At 36.1% G+C, this 15,080-nt stretch overlaps 1 protein-coding gene across 1 annotated transcript in view; it reads right to left on the bottom strand.

The window, feature by feature from the left end:
• Positions 1–5,100: 5,100 nt before the first annotated feature.
• Positions 5,101–15,080, bottom strand: part of trpm3 (transient receptor potential cation channel, subfamily M, member 3) — a 134,677-nt gene continuing 124,697 nt past the window's right edge. The window contains exons 20-27 of the mRNA XM_027141509.2: positions 14,913–15,041; positions 13,060–13,311; positions 12,800–12,974; positions 9,025–9,132; positions 7,113–7,263; positions 6,673–6,866; positions 6,310–6,442; positions 5,101–6,067 (exon numbers count right to left, since the gene is read on the bottom strand). Coding sequence (XP_026997310.2) covers positions 5,620–6,067; positions 6,310–6,442; positions 6,673–6,866; positions 7,113–7,263; positions 9,025–9,132; positions 12,800–12,974; positions 13,060–13,311; positions 14,913–15,041 — 1,590 coding nt within the window. The 3' untranslated portion in view covers positions 5,101–5,619. The remainder of the gene's footprint in view (positions 6,068–6,309; positions 6,443–6,672; positions 6,867–7,112; positions 7,264–9,024; positions 9,133–12,799; positions 12,975–13,059; positions 13,312–14,912; positions 15,042–15,080) is intronic.

Below are 15,080 nucleotides of genomic sequence, written 5' to 3'. Positions count from 1 at the left end.
CCTAAATGTAACGCAACGCAGCACAATAACACCAATAGGGCACAATCGCAGCCACTGAAATCTGATCTTTTATTTAGTAAATACCTATAGCAAATATAGTAACATCTTTCGAGTCAGCATTTCGTAGACTCCGAAACCCACACTCCACCAGGGCACATGAGGGTCACGCGCGTGCCCGCGTCCTCGGTGCAAGTCTGGGGAACAGAATGTTCCCTGACTTAAGCGGAGTTCAGCTCGAGCGGCGCCCAGCGGCGAGTTTGCGCAACTGCAGGGTGAATTCGGACAAGGTGAATGGTTACATTGGTGGCCAGGGTTTGTACGGATGAATATGTTACTCTTCGAATGCAAAAAAAAAATCGCTTACCAAGAAGAATCAATCAATCAATCAATCAATCAATCAATCAATCAATCAATCAATCAATCATTACAAAACTTAAGTTAATCTGATGGGAACCCAGTGCAGAAATGCTTCCAGGTTCCAAGCACTTAAATTATTATTAAAGATTATTGTAATTATTTATATGTAAAATTAAACACTGAAGTTGATTGAATGCTACATTTTGTGTCATTTTAAGATGTCGTTCTGTGAATAAAATCATAGAAAGGAACAGACGAATCTTTTAAAACAAACAAGCAGAAAAAAACCCAAAATGTCATTCTTTTTTCATACGGCAGCAAATCAATTGGTGTGAAAGTAATCCAATAGTGCCATCTATAGGAAGGACTATATCACTACATAATAATAATAGTAGTAGTAGTAGTAGTAGTAGTAATAATAATAATAATAATAATAATAATAATAATAATAATAATAATAGTAGTAGTAGTAGTAGTAGTAATAATAATAATAATAATAATAATAATAATAATAGCAACAACAATTACAGCTGTGTCACTAGCACTTTTCCCCTGTTTGTTTTATGTGTGTGTGTGTGTATATATATATATATAAACGACATCCTAAAACTCTGTTCAAGGTTTATATATATATATATATATATATATATATATATATATATATATATATATATATATATATATATATATATATATATATATAATATATATATATATAAGTCAGTAACCTAGTGAACCAGTGTTAATGTATTTATTGATAGAGACTTAAAAGCACTTTCGCGCATCGGTCTGGATAAAGGCGCCTGTCAAATGTTGTAAATGTAAATGTAAATATATAATTGACAAATAATGTACAAATATAATTTTTATATCATTTTCCAACTTGGTCTTTAATGTCTTCAATGCATAGCTTAATGTTGTACATTAGTTCCATTAGTCATTATCTTAACTCTTTATTTAGCTATTCACATGAAAATATTTATTAATCAGCAGTTAAACAGAATCGCAGGTGTAGACCCACCAACATGCCCAAAGAGGGTTTACAACTAATTTAGATATACCTTTGTGTGTCATATACAAAAATACAAGAAGAAAATCCAGTCCTAATTCACTTAAATATTAATTTATTTAATAATACATGCCAAACATCCTATTCACATTGAGGAATATTACAGAATACATGTTTGTATTTGCATCCAAATACTTAGCCTACTACAGTGGGAAGATAGGATTTTTCTCATCCTCACCAATTTTCTGTCATTTTCCAAAATTCATTTCACATCCTTGTGGAAGAACGACATGCAATCATTTTTAAGGGCACTAAATTAACTATGACCCCTTTGAATAAAATTACAATATTATTGTGGAAAAAAACATGTGCTTTGACTCATTAGCATACAAGTACTCACAAATTAAAAAGAAGAGGAAAGGGGCTGAGAAATGTGGAATATAACTGACAAACCAGTATGCTACAGTATTGGAAAAAAATACTTTACATGAATTTTCCTCAATGATTTGGCACGGTACATTTCCTTTGCCCTGCTTGGCCCCTTTCTGCTAAAAGTAGTGACCTTTAAACAACCATAGCAACATTTATGGAAACATTTAAAGAACTTTTACATGTGACAACCAGGTGCTTATGTGGTGCTCACTTATATTTTAGGACATTACACTGTGTTTAGCTAAAATGTCTAGACTCACTAGGTGAATCTCACATAAAATCAGCTTTAAGAATGGAGGACTTGTGTTATGTGTTATGTCCATGGTACACTTTGAGAGTGACCACTGGCAGAAATAACCTCTATAATATTTTCATTAGGAAAAGTCCAAAATGTCAGTTTCAAAACTTTTTATATCTGTAAGACAGTAGTGAGAATGTGGCCTGAAAAGTCTTCAGAATTAAAAAAGGAGAAAGAAAAGGGGCTAAATCATGAATTTCAGCTGAATTCATTCTAAAGTTTACTTACTGGACTACCAATCGGAAGGTTGTGAGTTCGATTCCTACATCCACCAAGCTGCCACTGCTTGGCCCCTGAGGCCCATAACCCTCAATCGCTCAGTTGTATAAAAATGAGAAAAAATGTAAATCGCTCTGGATTAGGGCATCTGCTAAATGCTGTAAATGTAGATTTAGAAATTTGTGGAGGGGAAAAATGGTTCAGGATAAATACATTTCAATGTTGTTGGATATTAGGACTGGCAAATATACATATATGTTTATACGAATTTACATATTTTTTAAGCACTAGTACAGTAATTTCTGTCTTATCTTTGTTTGATATGTAAAGCTTGTGATAGAGGGATGCAACATGATGTGATGTGATGCGTGATTTGTATGTCATTTTTAAGTGTTTATATGATTTCATAAAAACCACAGTGATCTGATATACACAAAATATTGCATTTTGTATTTTCAGACTGCAATCATTTCCTTTACACTTTTAGTTAACACATATCTCCCATGACTGCTTTTTAACAGAGTATATAGTAGAATATTTTGGTGCGCTTACACATGAATAAGGCAGTAGAACAAGGTTGATGGTAGAGGAGGACATGACACTGATAAGCTTATATTTTGCAATACCTTTATTTCAGCTGACTAATAAATCTATAATGGATTTCCTGTATTTTATATTGCTTCAAAATCTTAATTTTCACAAAATTATCTTTCTAGTTAGTGTTTTGGGGGTGATAATGTTTTGCTTTGGATCAGCAAATAATATGTTCATTGTGAATGAAAATGATTCTTTACATGTCTTCCTTTATAAGATAACACATGAATCATATCAGAAATTCAGATCCAGTTAATTAAATCCCATTTCAGTTATTCACACAAATATTGAACCATTATGTAGAATTACATAATTATGTAGTAATACACTGTAATTATCCTAATACTTGTACAGTATAATGATTTGGAATATGATTAAAATCTCTCAGCTGGCTTGAAATACAGTGCTCACAGATGTGCATACCTGAAAACAACACGTGTTCTAAAGTGCATAAGAACCACTCCCTGTCCTCTGGCCCCTTGCATAGCAAGTCTACATCAATAATCTAGGTAGTGGGAAAAAACCAACAATAACCAACTAAGCTTCTTTTTGTGATTACTTTTGTGATTCTACTAATGATTACTTGGTTCTCTCATGACTGAATCTCCAGGTAATCTCCATGAGCTCAGGTTAAAAATCAAGGTTGAGAAAATCATTAATTTTTCATTATTTGCCACAATATTATCAGTTTGTTGTCTGAATGATTTGAGATGTAAAATAGTGCTGAGTGTAGGTCAAATATGTTTTTAATGTAATCTACCATATACATACCAATTTTAATATAACCACATATACTCTGTGTGTTTAACTGGCCCATGTACTAGACATGTTACATTAAACTAGTTAGTGTATATGAAATGAAGTAGGGGAAGGTCCTTCAAGTCCTACAAATGTACATTGGAAAAGCACTGGTTGCACCATAAAGGTATCTGAGAACAAATGTCTCAAGGGTTGAAAACAATGTATATTTTCATGATAAAAGTATGATAAAATCTATAATAGATATCTGAGAAAATATATGTGCAATTTTTTGTATAATAACCATGTTTATGCATGTGTCTTCAAGATAAAATTAATTAATAAAGCTAATTATATACAACAAATGTTGAGTGTCTTAAAAATATTTCCCTTTGTGTTTTATTTGATTTGGATTTAAACTCATGATGCCTACACTGGTATCATTACAACAGGGATAGTCAAACTCAAAAGATTAAGACAAATGGGATGATTGAAGTTCAGAGAGAGGAACTCAATATGTTTTAAACATGGCTTGCTAACCTAGTTCTTAATGGGAATATGCACTGTCTATATATTTCAAGTCTGGATACAGTCAGTGGATACATATTCCCCTATTCTATTTCCACCTGAACTCACAGAAAAGAATGAACATTAGGATTTACCAGTTCAAGACCTGCAGACTAATTATGCCAAATGACAAAGTTGTAATCCATATTTGTTCTATGGTGCTAAAGGTGTCGTCATGTGCTAGTACTATCCAGGACAGATTATTACAATGTAGAGCACATAATTCACCCAGACAGTGCTAACTGCTTATTGGACCTTTGGACATCAAATTAGTTTTAAGATTCCTTTTCCATCCTATGCATACAACAGTAGATCCACAATGTCGTACACCAATTCTTGTTAATCTCCTCCACCATCACGTATAGTTGTGCCTGCCATCAAAGCTTTGGAAGGCTGATGGCTTTGCCAGTCGCCTCAAGGAGAGTGTATCTGTCTTGCTGTCAGGCCTTATACCAGACTTGCTTCTCTGGAATGGATTCCTGGCACGTCCCTTGTCCATGCGTTCACTGATAGAGAAGCTTTTTCGGGCATAAATATTGGAATGGGAATCCTCTGACGAGGAGCAGCTATTGGCACGTTCCAGTCTAGAGGCTGGAGAACAGAAGGGGCCCAGGGCTAAGCCAAGAGCCAAATCAACCCCCATTCCACCACCTCCACTGGAACCGGGCTTGCTGGTCTCAGCAGAGCCCTCAGTGGGCTCCTCATGGTCAGATTCAGCGTGGCTCAGCTCAGCATCACGCTCTGGGTGTGAGGCACACAATTCCTGGGGCTTCTCAAAGGTGAAGGAGCCCCCAGGTGAATCTGAGCGCTCGGGCACTGGGTATGACGTAGAGACACAGCGTGTGTCAATGCAGTCTGTGATGCTGGTGTACTCAGCTGCCTTTACTTGCATGCCCATGCCACCATAGTAAGTGCGTGGCATGAACATCAGACTGTGGGACTTCACTATTGGTGCTTCATCCAAGAATAAGGGTCCAGCTGCTGATAAAAAGCGGCTGCTCTTGGAGCGCTCAAGGATACCTGCAGAGGGTGGAGGGGATGGATCTGTGTCCCATGAGGGCAGGGCATCTGGTGGTAGGTGGGTAGTGCACAGTGACAGGTCAGCGGCAGCAGTATCCTCAAATAAGACAGTGCCATCTGGCTGTCGTTCACTAACCCCTGCCCTACAATGGTAGTCCCGTTCCCCAGATAGCACTGCCTCCATGATCTCTGTATGGGAAGATGAATCTCGAGCAAGACTCTTAGGCATTCTAATTGGTTCCAGGAAGCTCTCTTGGGGCTGTGCCTCCTCAGTGGTAGACACATATATATCAATGCAAGATGAGGGTCGATGTTGCTGTTGTACAGACAATGTATTTAGTGGGGCAGGTTTGCACTCTTTTGGGGCAGCTCCTGATGCAACTGATTATGAGCTATTGGCTCGGTGTAAGCTCAAAGATCGCTCCTTGTAGAACCCCTCAACTCGGTCTGTGCCACACCTGTCTCGAGATGAATGGCCCATGTAGAATGAATGGCTCCTTACCCGTGGTGCCAGTGCAGTGGGTGAGGTTGGAGAAATGGACTCCTCCCCGCCCTGTTCCATAGACTCTTGGAGCCGGTAGGTGTTGCCCTCCTGGCTGTTGAAACTGCTTTGACGGAGGATATAATTATTGTCAGTGCAGTCTGATGACGTCCTTGAGCGTGCCTTGTTCACCTCGGTCCGCTCTACACCTGTAAACCTCTCCAGAGCCGCAGCCATACGCGCAATTAGTTCCTCCATCTGAGCCAGCCGAATGTCCACTGTCTGCAATGAGGCCTTCATGAAGTGCTCTCGTTCATTTACCTCCTCCAGCCTCATTGCCATGTTTTCCACCCTGATGAATACAAGAATTAAAGAAACTTGAAACCCAGTTTAAAATTTAAAATAATATATTTATTTAAAATATATATATTTATTAGTACAGTAGGAACCCAAGCCAAAACTGTCCCATGATTATTTAGGGAAGTTATTTTTGGGATCAAAACAACTTATAAGTATATATTTAAAACAGTATTATTTTTACTACTACATTTGACTGAATATGATTCATATGAATTTTGCATAAGCTCTGTAAACCTTTCAGATGTTACTCTGATCCTCTCATCGTTGGAAGAGTTGAAGCGATCATCTTTTTCTCTGAAGTATTCTTCTATGCATTGCTCTTCAAAATCATGGACTTTTTTCAGATCATCTTCTGTGATGAAGAGCTCTGGTAGTATGAATGAAAGTTTAACCTCTGCATTATTAATCGCCAGTTGATTTATATGATTGTTTCATATTTGCACGTGTTATCATACAATTTAGCAGAACAATCTAGCAAGACAATCATCATGTACAGATCTATTCACCTTACAAAGAAGCAGCTGTAAATCAGCAGTTGAGCAACGCTTATTTTAAAACTGTCATTATGAATGTAATGAAAGGTTACTTGTCACTTACTTAATCCAAAGTCCCGTTCATCATCATCATGCTTCCTCCAGCGACAGCAAAGATGCTTGAGGACCATGGTCATATGGCTGAAGATGATAAGGGGAGGAGGAAGAACAGGGCGCTCATGAAATGTCATAATCAGCTGATAACGCTGAAATTTCCACACCTGGTTGGAGATGGACTTCACCTCGAAGAATGTATTACTGAAAAGACAACACACCAAATGCCCAGCTCAATTTCTTGAATGAAATTAATAGATTATATTATGTAATGGTTTTTGGGTGCCATTATATGTACTGGGTTCGACCTCAAGCTAACTAGAACTATGAAGATATAGCCTGTTCTTCTATGCTAACATGTTTAAACAGATGGCAACTGTTGTATATTGACATATGAATGTATGAACACATTCATACAATAGTCAAAAGATGGGTCATAATAGGGCATACTTGAAGACAGCAATGAGAAGATTGACCAGAAGAATGTTGGCAACCAGCAAGTAGCACGCCATGATTGCAGGTACAATCCACGCGCCAGTCTTACATGGAGGCTGGTATACAATTGATCCGTCCTCTGCGGTGATGTTCTGCCCACATGGTGCTATAGAGAGATTGCATTAGTTGTCATCAAAAAGATCATTGTATTTATGAAACTGACCGATTTAATGAAAAGCAAAATGAAAAACCAACAGAAACCACATCTGCAGGTCCTTATTGCTCTAATCTTGTGTAGCAGACAACCAGAAGAAAGATGAGGAGCAATAAGGAGTAAGAAGCTAAATGGCAAACCTAAATGCACAGAGATGTGGATCTAAAGTACCTTTAAAAGCATATTCATTCATGTTCAGTTGCATTCCCCAATATATTTAAACATGTCCTCAATGTTTAAAATATATTGATTGGTAAGAGTGTGGCAAACTCATACAAGATGATTGTGCAGAATGTATCAAAAATACATTATTCGTTTTTTCCAGAAGGGATGGTTCAGTTGCTGTGGATTTCGACAAGTAGACAGTCATCACTCTTGGAGCTGTTTGTGTTTGTGGATATCCTTTGTTTGCTGTGGTCAATCACACGTGGAAGCCCAAAGATAGAGAACTGAAGTAACACCAATTTGTATTCAGACCATAATTTATATTCTTTTTTAAATCTGTCAAAAAAACTCTGACAACTGAACCACATGAAAAAACATTTGGTGATGACAATAGGTGGCAAATGTATGAAAGATTCTGAGAAAAAATAGCTATATTATTTGTATCAGTTCTTACATATTATACACAAAATGTATTTGCCTCCCACAATTTTGACAAAAATGAGTATTTACAATTTTTTTTAAAGGAAAACTATTTATAGATCTAAAGATTTACAAAGACAGGAAAAATTAGTATATATGATTACTTCCAATCCAGTGCTTGCTGTTTTGGTGGATGTTAATCTTAAAATGTGTGTTAGAATAAATGGCAGTAGCATTGCATATGTCTGTGTTGTTGGTATTAACCATACAATGCCACTGGATGGGCATGGATGGGTATGGAGTACACATTCAGCATGATCAAGTTTCCATGACAGAGATTAGAAATTAAAAGCTGACCTTAGATTTCAATTTAGTTTCCAATTCCACTTCTTATTTGCATGATTCATGCCTTAATCCCTTCCACCCCAAGGGGAAAAGTAGACAGGTCAGCAGAAACTCATTTTTATTTTGGCAGCAAGAACATTACAGTTAAAGTGATTTGTATAGCCAGTCTGCAATTTGTATAGGGTTTTGGTTTGCTACAAGCTCGATAACTGTTTGGCTTTCTAGCATACTGTAGCAATGTAATGAAGTGTAAAACCCAGTATAAATGTATCAAGTCAAATTTTATACTAAAGTAAAAATTTTACTTTTTGAAGTAAAAATTGTACTTGATACGTAAAAAATCTTATACAAATTTTCTACTTAAAGTTAAAAAAAAAAAACATTTCCAGTTTTTTTTTTCCTGTACCCGAAAAAGAAATTGCATCATGGTTACATTTAACTGGCTCCAACAGGCCTCCATGGTTATATTTAGAAAACCTCATGGTCCTTAAAATACCAACGAGATTTTGAATGTAAAATAAAAAGGTATATTAGCTATATAAACTATATTGGGATGTAAGTACAATGTAAATTAGGAGATAAATTTACTAGACCAATAATAACTAGAATCCCTGGCATGGAAACCTCTGAGTGTCAATTTGTGTGTTAGACCTGTCATAGCTACTAAAGGGAATATGGTGAAGTAGGTAGCATGGTAGTGAAACTGGAATGGCACTGGCAAGGGAACTCTTGTTAAATAGTTAAATAATTCATATTTAAATATATATATGTATTAGGATTTGCCTATATGGGATGGACCACTGTTACGCCCACTTCCTTGATTTCGAACGTAATGTTCGACCAGCCAGAGTTTTTCATTCAGCCTGTTCTGTAGCTTCCTACTATTCACATCTGCAACAAAAAATGACAGTGTTATTTCAGCTCTCTTGTCTTTGGGCTATCCACCTATGAGCACACATACAAACACACAAACACACACAAACACACACAAACACACGTATGCACAAACAACTCCCAAATTATATAAATGTATATACGCAAGTATATTATTTAGTGCCTTGCATAAGCCCTATTGAAGCTTTTCACATTTGTAATGTTGTAACCCGGAATTGAACTACTGAATTTGACTTAATTTGGTGTATATCTCATGAATCTATACAAAATAGCTTGGTGAGATCATGTGATCTCAATATGAAAATATTATATATAAACTGTTTCTGGAAGGCCCTAAGATTTGTTAGAAAACATACCTTAACAAACAAAGGTCTAAGAAACTGTGTAAAAGTATCAATTAGGGTTTTGCTATAAAATATTTGCGTATCCCACAGAACTGTATTAAATCTAGCTATAGAAGGCCACCCAAGGTTAATAACCAGGGAAAAAGGCCATCTGACACTCTGAAAGAGCTGGAGAAATCCACAGCACAAAAGGGAGAAGTTGTTCAAGGACAACCGTAGCCCAGACACTCCACATGGTGGTGGTATCATCATGTTATGGAGATGCTTTTCATCAGTAGTAACCAGGAAACTGCTCAGGGTTGTGTGAAAGATTAATGGTGTCATATGCAGGGCAGTCCTATAAGAAAGCATATTCTTGCTTGCAAGTGACTTCATATTTTGTTTAACCTTCCATCAGGACAATAACCCTCATATACGGGAAAATATATACTGTAGCAGTTCAAAACCAATAAGCAGAATGTATTAGAGTACCATAGTCAAAGCCAAGACCTCAACTGACCTCTTCATTAAATCTGACAGATTTTTTAAAAAAGACATTTTTTTAAAGAAATATCCTGGAAAGTTGGTTATAATGTAACTGCAGCCAAAGGTGGTTCTACCAACTTTTTACAAATCATGTAATACTTGCACAGATGTAGAATGAATGTAAACTGTATTGACCACACCCTTTAATATTATGTACTATTTTAGATTCTTGACCTGCAAGATATAGATAAATATGTGCGGACTCCTGATCATCCCATCATTATTAGCCTTTTGAACATCCCATTCCAGACTCAAATCCTGTCCAGGGTGTACCCTGCCTTGTGCCATGACAATCTTGGCTAAGGGTTGTAGAGAATAGATTAATGGTATGGATGGGCATCCCATTCCAAAACCATTTGCACTAAGATACCCATTTTCTGTTATCCTTCATGCCTCTGAAAAGCCTTTTTGTCCATTCTGCCCCAAGACCATTAATAAGCTTGGGGACTGATCTTTGGCATAAAGGACTGGCATGAATTTGGTGTTCCAGCTCAATCCATGTGTTCAGTGGTGTTTAGTTCAGGGTTCTGTATGAGCTTCTTATGTTCTTTTTCATGACCTGGGCAAATCATGTCTCCATAGACTTACAGTATGTCAAGGCAAGTCAAGTCAAGAAGACTTTATTGTTTATTTTTACATTTTTTTTTTTTTATTACTTTGTGCATAGATACATAGACTTGCAGCAAGAACAGGTTTGTGGAAATTCCCTTTAGTTCCAATGACAGGAAACGTTAAAAAGGCATATAAAGCCATTCCAGGCAATTGTGTACTTCAATCTTTGTCGCAACAGATTGCGAGGGGCACACATATGGTTTTGGTGGAAAGATGTCAAAATACCTTTGGCCATTCCTAAGTAAGACTATTTATGTTCAATCTTGTAACACTACAAATTGTGGAAAAGTTCAAAGGAAGGGGGAAGAGGGTGGATGGGGATGATGAATAGTTATGCAAGGCATCATATATCTGACCTGACATTTCTTATTTGTAGAATATATGTTCTATGTTTATTATATAATTATAAGGTGCACTTCTATAACTTTAACACTATACCATCTTTGCAATTTTTGTGAAAATGATCTCCAACACTCTTACAATTTATGTAATAGTGTTATTCTTTAAGAGTAGTGTATTAGCTGACAAGTACCAAATAATTACAGTCACCATGTGACAAATATATTGCTTTAAAGATTTATTAAATTGTGCTTTGCAGTGTTAAAATAGGTAGCATCAGCTCATACTTCAAATGATAAATTAGACCTTAAAGCACCATGTGGAAAGGTGGCAGGTGATAGAGCACTACAGCTGCACATATTACATGCTCAAATATGTTGATTTTATATTGTCTATAACCACTGCTCTATAATGGCAAACCTATTATAATGGCCCATGTTATGAAAGACATATACAATACCTGGTGCTTAAAGTTCAAGTTTTATCATTTTACAGTTTTATAGTTCTCAAGGTCTATTTAATTTATTAATAGTTTTGAAATGTCATTTCAAATCTTGAATACAGGTGATTGTTCTGTCATTCTAGATCAATATTATGCATTTCTGACAAATGTACTGTTCATGCTTATGTCAATCCTAAAACACCAAACCTGTGCTGTATTATTCAGTTCTAGCTAATATTATGTTTAAAAGACATAGTCAGTGGTGTACCCAAAGACTGTATACCATATTTATGTAGACAACATGTCACTGACTCCCATTGTGTGGTTTTAAAGGCTAAATTTGACTGAACTAAAAGTAGCTATCCTGATTGAATATGGAAAATCTGGAGCCAGAGTCTGTGCAGTTGATCATTCCGCCATTTCTTCATTCCGTGAGTGTAAACAGGCAAGCTCAAGTGCAACAGTATTAAATGATGCACAGAACAACATTAGTTCAAAATGGTAATTGCAGTGTTACTAATAATTTGCAAATTTTGTTGCTTTGTAGTCATACAACTTGCAAAAGTAAATTGATGTTAACGTTGTCAGAAGATTTTAGAGTTTGCTAAAAGGCACAGCAAAATTTTTAAATTAGTCCATCAGGTTGGTTTTGCATTGACTTAACTAGATTTAAAATATGTACAGCAAAACATAAGAAAGCTGCCTGTGCCAAGCACCTTGTCACATGGTCATTAATTTATTTAGATTCTACATTTTCTACTCCATCTCACCATAATTCAACATCATTACAAGCCACTGTATCAAATGTAATGTTCATATTTTCGTAATAATTTGCATGTTGTTTTATATTGTTATGTTTTATATTGTGTGTGCCACTTATGGCATCCCAGAACCACCTTAAAACATGACAGAATCTCTTTCACTGTATCAAATGATTCTGTAATGAATATTCATTACTGTGAGCAATACCGATAGTAAGTGTTGTGATTACAGATTGTATTTGTTATTACAGATTGGAATTAGTATAATCTGATATTCTACATTATAAACTTTTAGCTTTAAAGCTACAGTCAGTGTGTTTTTATTACTCATGATCACCTGTCAGTTCCTGGCTTAATTAAATTTTAATATCTGAAGCCTGCTACTTTGCTGTGTTTCGCTTTTTTCTTACTACAGTCACGAATGATTTATCTCAACAATTAATTATTAGAAGTCCCTACATAGATTACATGAGGTGTGTTGGGGGCAGGGTTAAATGTACAATAGTTGATTGTAGCTAACTTTAAAAATGTTTTTTTTTTTTTTTTACATCAAAACCAAAATGACTAGATTAAAATCCTTGCTTCCAAAGCTGTTGAATTATTTTAAATTGTCAATACAATATGCTAAAAGAAGGCCTTACGGTCAATTTGGTCAGCAAATACTTCGCCGTAGATCATCCAGTAGGGCATAAAGAATATGTTGCGAGCGAGCATCCATGATGGATCCTCATTAGGGTTCAGGATGGCTTGACGTGCCACACCGAAACTCATCAGTACCACCAACATGATGATCACAAAATACATCATGTCAATCATCTGTGGAAAAATTATACTTTTAAAGTAACAGTCATCAAATCATTCCTTCTTTGTATTGCCTGATTAATAAGACTGAATTTCTCACCATCTTGCCAATCATCATTACGTAGGGTCCGAGGTATTTGTTTACCCCAAAGATGTCAAGAAGGCGGATGTACCAGTAGATGATGTTGACACAGTAGATGACCCGACCATAGCTCATGAGTGGTGGCTCCTGGAGACGGAGTACCATGCCAATGGAGAAGATAAGGATAGCCATGAGGTCTGTAACATTCCAATACTCCTGCAGCCATACTTTAACTTTCTGCATCAGTTTGCCAGGTTCTGACATCAGGATCTGAGAATGAAAGGTGTGTTGGAGAAATTGTTGATATTATAGAATAAACCATCACCCAATTTTAGGACTTTAGGATGTTATGGCTCTGGCATATTACTTGCATGCTTACTTGCTTGCTCATTTACTTATTGTATTATTACTTCATGTAACATGTTTAACAGGTGACTTCAAATTTATTGCTGCAATAGATGAATAAGATACAGCTAGAGTGTACATGAGCTTCATGGCCAATATGGGGCAGTATTAGCCTTCTTAGAGAGCAAGATTTCAATACTGGAAATAAATAAGGTGCACTCCAAAAAGTAAAACATGACTATGTGGAGAAATCAGCTAATGGGTTTCACAGTTCTCATTACATGACTTGAGACAACAGTTTCTGTCAGATTTCGAATACTGTAAGAGCAGCAGACAGTTCAATTATTGAAGGAAAAAAACAACAACAAAAAAACATAACAGGAACAGCTGTAATTCATATACTGAATACATTTGGTCCCTTATGATGCATAGGGATGTGAAAAAAAAAAGATGGATATCCATGTATGTAAAGTAAACATACTACACTGGTGTGGATAGAGCTCACACTGGCATTTAGCACAAGATTGTAGGAAGTGTACAGCTGACTTTCCGGAGCTCAGCTTCTCTGATCTCTCACAGTGAGCTTCTTCTGAGCCCTGTCCTATTTAAAACCCCAACTGGGATTTTAACAATTGTTTGAGCTTTGAAGTTACTGTAGAAGGCGAATCATTTGGCAGCAATGCATTTCATAAAATGATGCAGACACAGGCCAGCAGGTGTTCACATCAACCATTAGAATAGTGATTTTGACTGTTGTATGATTGTTGGCGTCAGACAGTTGTTGGCAGTTGGAGTATTTCAGAAACTGCTCATCTGCTGGGATTTTTACACACAGCAGTTGCTAGAGTTTATGCAAAATTGTATGGAAAAAAACAGCAACAACAAAACATCAGTTCTGTTGGGGGAATTTTTACAATAATGACAGATGTTAGAGGAAAATGGCCAGATTGGTTCAAGACAATAAGAAAGATACAGTAATTATTTAAAATTGTGGTAAACTGTGCAAATTATTAGAAACCTCAGAGCAACATCCCAGAGCAACGGTTCCTGAAATACTCAAACCAGCCCGTTAGGCATGAACATGGCCTGAATCTCTTATTTTGTATTTGCATTACGGTATCTGCATTGTGCTGCTGCCATATGATTGGCTGATTAGAAAATTGCATGAATGTGTATGTCTTACCCTCAGATAGTATGTAAGCATGTAAAAAACATGATTAATACATACTTTACTGTTGATGATCCTGTCTATCTATAATGAATTAAGTTTGGATATTTGGTTGACTTAAGTGTAGCAAAATAAAAATTTATATGGTATATATTATATTTATATTTTTATTTAACAAAAATGACATTTTGAAATTATTTTTAAGTAATTTATTTTTATTTTTTGAACAATAAAGAAAAATGTAAATCTGGAATGAAATATTCAGCAAGCATGTGGGTGTAATGATCAGATGCCCACATTGTTTCAGCCATAGTATATAAACAAATAGTCAATTATCTCATCCAGACTTGTACCTCACCTCCCTCATCTTCTCAATGCCATTGGTGAAAATGTAGGCAATCACGATCCATTCTTGAGAAGAAGGCCAGAGGTCCATTTTTACAAGTACAATGTAGTTGAAGAGCATTAGGTAACCCACATAGGCCATCTGGGCAAAAAAAAAAACCCAACAACAACAAAAAAAAAC

This window comes from Tachysurus fulvidraco, chromosome 9, assembly GCF_022655615.1.
Source record: "Tachysurus fulvidraco isolate hzauxx_2018 chromosome 9, HZAU_PFXX_2.0, whole genome shotgun sequence".
Taxonomy (NCBI): Eukaryota; Metazoa; Chordata; class Actinopteri; order Siluriformes; family Bagridae; genus Tachysurus; species Tachysurus fulvidraco.
Note: the sequence above shows the minus strand (reverse complement) of the source record. Positions and strands in the feature narration are given on the sequence as shown.